This window comes from Helianthus annuus, chromosome 9, assembly GCF_002127325.2.
Source record: "Helianthus annuus cultivar XRQ/B chromosome 9, HanXRQr2.0-SUNRISE, whole genome shotgun sequence".
NCBI lineage: Eukaryota > Viridiplantae > Streptophyta > Magnoliopsida > Asterales > Asteraceae > Helianthus > Helianthus annuus.
The window spans coordinates 40799915-40812824 of record NC_035441.2 but is presented as its reverse complement, the minus strand read 5'-3'; the positions used below and the strand labels follow the sequence as shown (position 1 = coordinate 40812824).

At 32.0% G+C, this 12910-nt stretch overlaps 1 protein-coding gene and 1 pseudogene across 1 annotated transcript; both read left to right on the top strand.

Moving 5' to 3' along the window:
- Positions 1 to 3275: 3275 nt before the first annotated feature.
- LOC110875494 lies at positions 3276 to 10776 on the top strand (annotated as a pseudogene).
- Positions 10777 to 11439: 663 nt separating this feature from the next.
- LOC110875493 lies at positions 11440 to 12624 on the top strand. Its single transcript, XM_022123691.1, has 2 exons — positions 11440 to 12498; positions 12586 to 12624. The coding sequence occupies exons 1-2, from the start codon at positions 11440 to 11442 to the stop codon at positions 12622 to 12624; spliced, it is 1098 nt and encodes a 365-aa protein (XP_021979383.1).
- Positions 12625 to 12910: the final 286 nt, after the last annotated feature.

Here is a 12910-nt window from a genome sequence, read left to right as displayed (position 1 = left end):
GGTGATGATGAACTCGGAGATGGTGGAGATGGAGAACTGTTTTAATTTGATTCGGTGCTCTCCATCGTTTCTAAAGTTATATTCTTCCATGATTGTAGTTATTTTTGGTAGGGATTGGGGTTTCCAAGATGGGTTTGGAGAGAGAGAGAGAAAATCGCTTGAAATTAGGAATTGGGCGGTTATCTAATTGATTTAAAACACGGCAATTGACAAAATTGTCCCTACGCATTTAAAACAATCAATTAATTAAACTCAAATATTACATGATTGCCTTTGATTTAATCTCAACCCTTAAACACACCAATCGGATGGATCAGATCGCTTCCTAGACTTTCTAGGAAAAACACACTTTCCGTGCGAACCCTACTATATATATATATATATATATATATATATAGTGGAGGGTTCAAATGAGAAGAAAATTTTGTAAGAATAAAAAGAATAATTTTTGAACCAATAGAAATGCTCCATTTTACTTCATTTAATATGTATATTTAATATTATTAATAAGGGCATATAGGTAAATTTCTAATTGTAATTAATTAGCTAACTAATTAAAGTTGTAACTTACTTTTAAATATACTCTTTCAAGATAAAATAATTTAGGGTAAATGACAATTTTCGACATGTGTAGGATAAATTTTAGTATACGTGTAGGATAAATTCTTAAATGTGTAAGATAAATTTAGATATGCGTAGGGTAAATTTCGGTAAGTGTAAGATATATGTAGGATAAATTTTGAAATGTGTAGGATAAAATGTTTTTTTTTGCTTTATTAATTAGAGATAACATAATTAATGGAAGGAGTTACAAACTATTTAATATTTTACCATTGTACCCTTTCTTCTTTTTCTTCTCACATTAAATTTCTTCTCAAATGAACCTTCCCCACTATATATATATATATATATATATATATATATATATATATATATATATATATATATATAGGGAGCCGCTAGAATGAGAACCACCTCGAGTTGTAAGAACCGCGAGAACTACACCCCACGGAGCGCCGTTCGCCGCGATTTTTTTTTACAAGTAGATGTGTGCATTATAAACACGGCCGTAAAAAATCACGGCGAACGGCGCTCCGTGGGGTGTACTTTTTTACACCTCAAGTTTGGTGAAAAAAAAAGAAAAAAGAAAAAAAATTAAAAAACACCAAACTTGAGGTGTAAAAAAGTACACCCCACGGAGCGCCGTTCGCCGTGATTTTTTACGGCCGTGTTTATAATGCACACATCTACTTGTAAAAAAAAATCGCGGCGAACGGCGCTCCGTGGGGTGTAGTTCTCGCGGTTCTTACAACTCGGGGTGGTTCTCATTCTAGCAGCCCCCTATATATATATATATATATATATATATATATATATATATATATATATATATATATATATATATATATATATATATGCATACATGTGTATGTATACTTGAAGGCGGTATTGATTTGTTTTTTGTTAACCAGAAGTCAGCCGGAAAATTGAAGAAGAAGACAGGAGGCGGTTTTTGATTTTGAAAGTTTTTGGGTTAGACACATTTGGTCCCTGCATTTTCTCAAATATCTAAATTGGTTTTTAAAACTTTGATTTTCAAACATATTTGGTCTCTGAAAGTTTTTTAAAACACATTTGGTCCCTGAAAGTTTTGGAGAAGAAAACTTGGTTTTTAATTAACTAGGAATAACGCCCGCGCGCGTTGCGGCGCGGATACATTTTAAACATCGAATAGATTAATCTAAACGTTATGTGATGCGTTAACCATATGAAAACGTGTATTTCGACATATCTGATCGAACTCAATGTAACCTATAAAAGCATGGCGATTAGATCAAAACATAAAGTAAATCAAATTTATATCGTACATTCATAACGTATTATATAGGATCCGACTTATACATAAAAAACGTAACGGGTATAACGGAAAAGATGAAACCTATAAGCAAAAGAGATTAATTAGAACTTTTGAAAAAAAGAAACCACAATTTGACTCCACCCGAATTGAAAAAAAAATAACGAAACATTAAAATAAGCACATAAACATATTATATTTGACCTCACTCATTTCCTAAAAAGGTTTACGTTGAAAGATACGTCAACTCGAATTTATACCGAAACGTACATAAAATATGCACATAAATATGTTTTTTTTAAACAAAAAGTATTATTATATTTGATCTGACTCATTTCCAGAAAAAAAAAAGTTTACGTCAAAACGTAGAGAAAATCAAATTCATATCGACACATACATAAAAATATGCACGTGAAAATAGGTTTTTTTTTAAGTAAAGGTGGTATAAGGGTGAACTCGAAACAAATTATTTTTAGTAAAAAATTAATAGATTAAATACGTTTGTAAAATCATGCCAAGTATCCCTAATGCCACACAACCAACAACAAAAGAGCTCGTAAAATAAAAGAAAAAAAAAGAAAAAATAACACTGAACGAAAAACATACGTAAAATCATTGAATCAAACACACCCGTTGCGGTGTGTTAATATGAAGAAATTAGACCGAAACGTAAAATGTAGAAAGAAAAAACTAAGTTGATTTATGGCCCCACGCGTTGGAACGAACTTGTCAAACGTAGAATAATAGACATGTTGCAACGGGCCTGTCAAACGGGAAAAACAGACAAAAAACGTTGAACCACATAGACACATAGTAGCGGCGTGTTAACTCGCGAAATTTTAAAGGAAACGTAAAATGCAAAACTTACAAAAGATGAAAAGTATACGGGATCAAAGTTGAAAATAAAAAAGTGTTGGGATTAACTGAAAATAATAAAAAAAAACTTTGAGTTAAAAGTTATAAGCTTAAAGTAATAAAAATAAAAAGATAAAAATTTTGGATTGAAAATAAAAAAATAATTTTTTTTGAAACACTCCCAATGCCTATAGTACAACATTAAAAGCAACAAAATGTTGCTTATTTATATGTGGTAATAGTTGGAAATTAATTAAAAAAATTAAAAATTAATTAATTGAGTAATGATGAGGTATTAGTTTTATGACTACGGGCTCTAGTGAAATAACGCCCTATAAAAACATGCCACGACACATATCGCATAATATAACGCTCCTAAATAAGTTTTATGAGTACACATTACCTTCTAACAAAAAAGTAACTTTCTCCATGATACAAGATTACAAGGTACTCCGTAATTTTTGTTATTTTAAATTACTTTTACAAAAACCCAAAGTTAAGTCAAAATTGGAACTCTTTGAAGACCCCTAGTATAAATACAAACAACCAAAGTAAAATTAGGGATCTCTGTTTCACTTTTGACTCGGAGAATGAGGCAGAGAGGAGCAAGGGTGTGGTTGCCGCCTCTCTCAGCCAGTGGTTTCGATCATCTTCAACAACCCTCCGTTATATATGTATATGTATACATATCTCTGTGGTTTTTTCTTTTTTGAACGGTAAACTTCTTTATACATATTACACCTGTATATGTATTGAGAGAGAGAGAGAGACCGAGAGATGCACGAAGGTACAACTATTCTTTCGTGGTGTGTGTTGTTACTTGTTCTGTTATGCTTATTCACCACGAGGCTGTGATGATTTCACCTAATCCGAGTCAAAATCGGGTCAACATTTGAGATTTTCCGCAGCTTGGCGTGGCAGAATCGGAGGAAGGCAAGTGCGCTTGCAACCTCTGTTTGCAGCCATGGTGGTTTAATCCTCTTGTTCCCATTGTAAAACAGATCTGAGCCTCATTTTTTTTAAATTGGATTTGTTTTGATTTGTTGCGTGTGTTTTGATTTTTGTTTGGTAATGACGCAACTATTTTTTTTAGTTTTGTAGTCTGGTTAAAATTTAGGGTTTTTAAAAGTTTGTATAACTGATAAGAGCTTCAATTTCTGAATGTTAGGTATTTGTTTTGATTTGTTCAGTGTTTTGATTTATTTTGTAGTTAGGTTTTCTATAGTTTGTAAAGCAGATCTGATCCTCGTTTTCTAAAACTCAGATTTTACTTTGATATATTATTTGGAGTTTGATTTTTGTTTGATAGCCAACATAAATTATTTTTTTCTTTTTTAGTCTTGAAATTTTTGTTTTTGGAATTCCTGAATTTGAAATTAGCAAGGACATTATCATCGGTTTTTACCATCGGATAAAACTGTAATGGAAAGAAACAAGTATATGAAAGGTTGTTTTCTTCTATGGATTGTACAGACCGGTAGGGGCGGACCCACGTTAAGTGGAACGGGGTCCCCAGACCTCAATCTTTTTATAAAAAATGGTAGAAGCGGTATATAAAATTTTATATGGACCCCATAAAATAATTTAGTTGGATCCTATAACAATGAGATTGAGTTTGGTGCATTGGTAAAACCCATTCTTTACACAGAAAAGATCCTGGTTCGATACATGCTTTCTTTGTTTTTTGTATTTTTTTTAAATCTGATTTTAATATTGGGTATTCTAAGTCTTTCAAAACAATTAAAAGAGAATCAGATCACACGCAGCGATCAAAAGGACACTCTGTATTACATGTGCACCATCCCTATTCAAGAAACCCTCCACCTTCCTCCTTCCTCTGGCCTCCCTCCTCCGCCTTCGGCCTCCCATGGCCGGCTCCCCCTTCTTCCGCCCTCTCTGCCTCCACTGGTAATTTTTTTTTTAATTCTCTATTGAATTTTGGTTTATATCTAGTTGTTTAAGGCCTTTTTTGCTATGAATCTTTGTATATATTTGAATTATAGGTCAAATTGTTTAAGTAATTTTGGTATATATCTTGTTGTTTAGGGTTTGCTATGAATATTTTTTTACTTCTCTGTTACAGTTCATGTCTCAGAAGTTCTGTAAGTTGAATTGTGTTATTTATATAGTTGCTTATCATCTTACAACTTGAATTATAGGCCAAATTATGCAAGAATCATTGAAAAGAAAGTTTCATGTCTCATCTTCTTCTAGTAATAATCGTATGAGAATTGATTTGGAAGACCTTCCATGGGATCCCTCCGAACGAAAATCAATTTTGTCTTATGACGTTAACCAAAGAGATGAAATTAGACGGACGTATTTGAATAACGGTCCATGTCAACCGCAAGGTCATGTTTTTCCAAAACGAGATATTGGTGGTAGATTAAGACAATTTAGTCCCGATTGGTTTAAGGAATTTGGATGTTGGTTAGAATATAGTGTAAAATCGGATGCCGTATTTTGCTTGGTTTGCTACTTGTTCAAAGAAAGTGGTAAAAAATATGCATTTGTGACCCACGGATACAATGGTTGGAACAAAAAAGATAGATTGGGTATTCATGTAGGTAAGCCGAATAGTTTTCACAACAAAACACTTCAAAATATGACGATTTGCGTAAACCAAAACAATCTATTAGTAGTGCCTTTCAAAAGCATGGTCAACCTAGCCAAAAACACAAAATCGAGTATAGAATCCGATTAAGCACATCAATTATTCTTGCTAAAGCTTTATTGAATGGTGCATTACCGTTTCGCGGTCATGATGAGTCTGAGAGTTCAATTTATAAAGGACATTTCTTGGAATTTTTAAAACTACCGGGAGAGTTGAATGAGTCCATTGGTAAGGTTATATTAGGAAATGCTCCTGGGAATAACCAAATGACGTCTCCAAAAATTCAGAAAGATATTTGTAATTGCTTTGCACAAGAAGTGTTAAAACAAATTTTGAAGAACTAGCTGATGATGTGTTTTCGATATCAGTTGATGAGTCTCGTGATATCTATATACTATATATAAGCATTTCCCATGTACAAAATTGTAATTTTACCAGGGATACACATTTTTAAGAAGCATGTACAAGCGACTGCAAGCTGGTAGAAGAAGAAGTTCAGCAGACTTTTAAGACGCTTACAGGGGCAGGCTAGGGATTTCACCCATGAACTCTAATATCCGACTATATAGCATGTAAATGAATCGTCTTGCAGAAAGGCATCGTCGACCATGGAATTTTTTTTGTTCGTAACGTCTCCGGCGACCACCATCTCAACTGCGGCTTCGGACGAAGCCATCGTTTGCAGTCGGCCTGCTTACCCTAATTTCTCATCCCCTCTCCCAAATCTACCCCCATTTAATTAATTACGTTTCAATGATTCTTTCAACAAAAGCTGTGTAAATTGAAGAAGCAAATTAAACGACGATGATAGCAATTAATCAAGAAATCAATTATAGGGCGAATTCCAATTGAAGACGCGAATTGAATGTCTGTTACTCTTCGTCGCTCTACATAACCCCCAGTTTTGGTTTTGTGTACCAGGTAAATGTTTTTTTTTTTTTTTTCAATCTTTGATTTGTGTTGTTACTGATGCTTAATTGTTATGGTTGGTTCTTTGTAAATATCATAAATGTGTTCATATGATTGAATTGCGACTTTGTTCTGTTGTGATGAATACTATTTTATAGTTGTAAAGGTGATTTTGTTCATAATATATTAGGGATTCAGGAAAGTGTATCCAGATAGATGGGGATTTGCAAATGAAGGGTTTCTTGGAGATCAAAGGCATATGCTTAAAGACAATAAGGAGAAGAAATGTGGTTCCATTGGCCCAACTAAAGCAGGAATTCGGACCGTGTAGTTTGGGATTGAGGAAGAAATCAAAGGACTTAGAAGGGACATGAGCGTGTTAATGGTGGAAATTGTAAGGCTGCGGAAACTACAACAACATTCCAAAGACAAACTCATATCCATGGAGTACAGGTTAAGAACCACAGAAAACAAACTTTAAGTCATTTAAATTGTTTTTTGATGTCAATTAATTAACAAATGATGGCAAAATGATGTTCTTCTACTAATGTGACTGTAAACAAATCGGAAAAAACAAGAGATTCACAACCTCTCTTTCTTGAAAGTATGTGAGTACTCCACTGGATAGAGTGCCAGTCATCCCTAAAAACGATGAACTCTGGCATGAACCAGCAAAACTCTTGTGGCTTATACAACGTGACTTCTTACGTAAGTTTTTTTCTTTCCGTTTATGTAACTTTGAAGTCACAATATTGACCCATTTATATAATACCGGTTGGTTTGGGTTAGGACTTAGGACTGAAAAGGAAACAGATCAAACGGTTTGAATGGGTCAAACTCGTTGAAACTCATATTAAAAATTTGTTGAAGTGCATAAACCCTTCTAACTTGCTTTGTCAAATAAAATTCAGATTGTTGTTTGAAGTTATAATTTTTTTATATTGTAAGGGTTAATTTGGGTTAGGTCAGGGGTCAGGCTTTGTTTCTAGCTCGTCAAATGGGTTAGGCTAAAAGATTCCACTAAAATAGAAACGAGTTGAGTGGGTGAAAAGGTGTTGACTGGCCAAACAAACCTGCCCAAAAATGTTAACCACTTAACCTTTTTATCTGAATCTGCCTTAGTTTAAAAGCGCGCCTGATGGCGTGTCAGGCGAGACAGTCATTCTTTCTGACCACACGAGGGCCCGCAAATCGGGAGTGCCTCTTGTACATATAACTTTTTAGGTTGTACAAGAGGTTATTTATGTATAAAATCGTATCTAAAGGTTTTACTATCTAAGTTTTGGGTACGTGATGATAGAAACATATCGCCCTGGTGGCCTTGCAGCTTGCGCCCTTTAAAACCAAGCAACCTGCCACCTGTATAGACTACTGGTATCAACTCATGCAGTAATGCACATATGTTGTAGCTTCAGTTTCTCTATTTCTAACACGAATGCTGATTTCTTAATTTTATGGATTGATATATACAGTCCATTGTAGCATTATAAGCTATTGTTTAACATTCCTTTTGGCTTGTTACAGAGGGGAAGTCTGTAAAAGAAATGGTAGATGAAGCTCTACGACATGTTCCTAACCATGATGGTTAGCTTTCTTTCTTTTTGATATATTTTGTGATTATTTAAATACTGACATAAATGTGTATTGTTTTTCAGGTGACAAAAATATTGACCAGGTACCCAATTTTTCAGTTATCTATCAGACATATGTGAATTCTATAACTTAATATCTGAATTTTTTCGTTGTCTTAAAATAGGTCAACCAAATTCGGGACTCTCTAGCTATCATGGGCGACAATAGCACAGCTTTCAGCTAACCACAAGTATGGTCCTTTTAATCATTAAAAAATATACCATTTTAATAATAATAATAATAATAATAATAATAATAATAATAATAATAATAATAATAATAATAATAATAATAATAATAATAATAATAATAATAATAATAATAATAATAATAATAATAATAATAATAATAATAATAATAATAATAATAATAATAATAATAATAATAATAATAATAATAATAATAATAATAATAATAATAATAATAATAATATAATAATAATAATAATAATAATAATAATAATAATAATAATAATAATAATAATAATAATAATAATAATAATAATAATATAATAATAATAATAATAATAATAATAATAATAATAATAATAATAATAATAATAATAATAATAATAATAATAATAATAATAATAATAATAATAATAATAATAATAATAATAATAATAATAATAATAATAATAATAATAATAATAATAATAATAATAATAATAATAATAATAATAATAATAATAATAATAATAATAATAATAATAATAATAATAATAATAATAATAATATAATAATAATAATAATAATAATAATAATAATAATAATAATAATAATAATAATAATAATAATAATAATAATAATAATAATAATAATAATAATAATAATAATAATAATAATAATAATAATAATAATAATAATAATAATAATAATAATAATAATAATAATAATAATAATAATAATAATAATAATAATAATAATAATAATAATAATAATAATAATAATAATAATAATAATAATAATAATAATAATAATTAACGTCAGTTATATTATTATAAAAAATATACCATTTTGTTAATAATCTTATCTTTTGAATGAAAATGATATTTGGTGGTTAATGCATAAAAATAACACTCTGGGAAACCTTCAACCTCCGTTTGAGCATTTTCTTGTTATGTTACTTGTTTGACCCGTTAGCGATAGAGCATAACCCAAGTTGATGGGTCAAAAGTGGCACCTCTACGGCTCTACACGTTAATCCAAAAAAGTTGGTTATTTCCACCTTTGCTAATATTATTGTTCTGTGTATACGAGCGGCCGCATCTCCAAACGACAAAGCTGTGTGACTTGAAAGACTGGGAGGTTGACCAGAGTAATTTGTCAATACGGGTCCTAGGTGTGTGAATTTCAGACACGACTCAAAAACACGACACGGACCTGACATGAATTTTTCGGGTTTAGGTTTAGTCTAATATGGTTCGAGTCACTTTCAGGTTGAACCTTCGAACACGTTTAGCTAGACAGGTCGGGCTCATGTAGAATCGGCCTGACCCGTATAACCTATAGTTTTCAAAATGTGTTTTTATGTCATAGGTTAAATTGGTTGGGTATTTTATGCAATACTTACGTTAAAAGAGAATTTGACATAAGATTTTATAATTAAAATGTAATTGTTTTACACACCTCTATTTTTTGCTGTAAAATTTTATTTTGAAAACATTAATATGCGGAAAAAATAATCCGGTTAAATGGGTCGTGTTCGGGTCAACTAGCGAATATTCGTGTCGTGTTTAGCTTATTTCTTAGGAGGAATCAAATTATCAAAGTGGTATGGTTTTGGTTGGGTTGGGCTGAGCAATCATTGCCTCATTCGAATTTTCTTTCTATTACTAAAGAATTGATACGTTTACAAAACTATTAAGTAAAATAACGGTACAGTTGTTTTGAGTAAAAGATCCAACTATAAGCTCTTATTGAATGTAATTACCAGATATCCATTTTTGAACCCTTCTTATTTATAAAACTGATCATTTTTTTTCTTCAGATTTTAGAAGCTTTAAACAAGGGGAGATTCCCTCAACAGGGTCTCTTGTGGAGGTATTCAACAAGAAAATATTGGAGAGATGTCTGAAGCTATACGTGGATAGCATGTAGAAAGTGATTTTACCGATTCACGAGGAATGTTTACAATCCATCCATGAAGCTTCAAGAGTCGAATCTCTGAAATCTTTTGACGAACAACATTTTGGCCGTCACCATGCCAAGAAATCTGTTGAAACACTCGATGAAGATATCGAAAAGGTAAAAATTTGAGCATTTAGTGCACTCAGTCTTTTTACTAGATTTCTTTTAAATATGGTAAATTAAGTTCTAAATATTAATATTTTTAGGCAGATGTTTAAGAGTTTTGTGATGGCAGGTAAAAATTTGAGCATTTAGTGCACTCAGTCTTTACTAGATTTCTTTTAAATATGGTAAATGAAGTTCTAAATATTAATATTTTTTTGGCAGATGTTTAAGAATTTTGTGATGGCAAACCAATATCAGTCGTCAAAACTGTGTGAGGCACTGTATACAAAGTGCGAGGACCAAATGGACCAACTTCAAGTACTCAGACTACCGTCGATGGCCAAGTTTAACGCATGCTTCCTTCAATGCAACCAAAGTTATGGAAAAGAGTGCGTTAGGCCATCTAAAACCATATATGAGCAACGAATGGTGAAGGTTGGTATCAATAAACTATCGTCGTTTCGTTCGTAAAGACATCTGTTTAAGGTGACTGGACCACTTTTTGTGAATGTGCAGATGATGGGAAAGTCGAACTGACATTTTGTTTTAGGAATATTTTTTTCAATGTTTACTAAGTAATTAGTTTAATAAATTTGTTAACAGAAAGCAAAGATAGATTATTAAAACTTTTGTATATTGGTTTCGCCTTGGTATATTCTATTACATAATATTTGATCCAAAAGACCATAAAACCATCTAATCTTTCTGTTGTCTTAGAATATGCAAAGAGATATAACTTTTTTTGTTGACGACTTAGGTTTGTAGATTTGTAATTTTTGAGTATTAATAAGCAAAAAACGAATAAAAATAAAATTTCTTTTGGGTCAAAAGAGTCTCGTTTTGGTAAAAAATATGAAACACTTTTGACTTGATTATCACCGAAGGCATATACCTCTTATAAAAATCATGATCCTGCCGCAACGCGCGGGTTACTTACTAGTATCTAAAAAGGAACAAACGGCAGTCGTTTTGAGATATGTTGACAAGTATGGGGTTATTAAAGAGCGATTTATCAGCCTTGTTCATGTCATGGAAACATCAGCACTACCTCTCTACCTCTGAATCATGTATTGATGATTTATTTTCTCAATATAATTTAAGTTTGGCAAGGGTTAGAGGTCAAGGGTACGATGGTGTTAGCAATATGGTTGGTGAGTTTGATGGTTTGAAAGCCTTAATTTTGAAAGATAACTCTTCGGCATATTATATACATTGTTTTGCCCACCAACTTCAACTAGTTCTTGTGGCCCTTGCAAACAAACATAAAGACATTTGGACATTTTTTTGATAAGGTGTCGACTTTGACAAATGTGGTTTGTGCTTCTTGCAAACGAATAGATATGATTCGAGAAAAGCAAAATGAGAAAGTACAAGAAGCAATAGGTCGTGAAGAAGTTGAAACCGGGAGTGGTTTAAATCAAGAACTATCTATTGCAAGAGCCGGAGATACACGTTGGAGTTCTCATCATAAGACACTTGTGCGTTTGGTTCAGTTATATCCGACAATTATTGAAGTGCTTCAATATATTCAATATATTCGGAATTCCGATTTCAATAATGTTCACCAAAGACAAGCAAATGGTATTTGGACATACATGAAGGCATATGATTTTGCATATTATTTACATTTGATGAAGCACATTTTGGGGATTACTAATTTGTTGTCTCAAGCTCTTCAAAGAAAGGACCAAGATATAGTGAATGCAATTCAAATGGTTAATGCAACGAAGCAACAACTTCAAACATATAAACTTGAAGGATTTGATTCACTTTTGAAAGATGTGGCATCTTTTTGTGAAAAAAATGAGATTGAAATTGTTGACATGGAAGATGAATACGTTAATCCAAAATATAAAAGAAAAAAGACTAACATCACCAACCGTCATTATTATGAGGTTGAAAACTTCAACACGGTGTTAGATATGCAACTACAAGAGCTTGACAACCGTTTTAGTGAGGTAACCATCGAATTACTTACATGTGTTGGTAGTTTGAGTCCGGATGATAACTTTAGTGCATTTAATGTTCAAAAGATTTTAAGGTTGGCCGAGTTTTATTCGTTTGATTTTAGTTATGAAGAAAGAGAATCTCTTATGATTGAGCTAAGCAACTACATTATTATCATAAGAAAAGATGGAATGTTTGCTAACTTGAATGGGATATCTAATCTTGCAAAGAGGATGGTGGAAACAAAGAAACATTTGAGCTATACGTTGGTCTATCGTTTATTGAAGTTAGCATTAATTCTACCGGTTGCAACGACAAGTGTTGAGAGGTATTTTTCGTCGATAAAAGATGTGAAGACGGATTTGCGTAATCGAATGGGTGATGATTATATGAACGATTGTTGCATTTGTTATATCGAGAGAGACCTTCTTGCCAATGTTTCGGTCGACGATGTAATGGATTGTTTTCAAAAGATGAAAACTCGTCAGGAACAACTCAAAAAGTTTGTAATGTTTTTTTTTTTTTTTTTGTTTTGAAAGACATCGTATGTTTATTGTGTGTTTTCTAATGAGATATGATTATATAATTTTGTTATGGTATTGTATTTTATTATGTTCCTCGTCCCGACCCGACCCAAACAACGACGGCTCGAAAATTTTAACTTTTGTTTGTCAAAAATTTGAACACCTAAAAAAGTGGACCCCATTGAAAAAAAATCCTGGGTCCGCCACTGCAGATCGGAAGTAAATGGTCTAATTCCAATTTCCTGATTTGATCATAGTTTGTGATGTTTTGATGATCTTATTTATACCGTCTAGGCACTTGCTAGTTTTGACATGATGTTAAAAAAATATTAGTAATCAG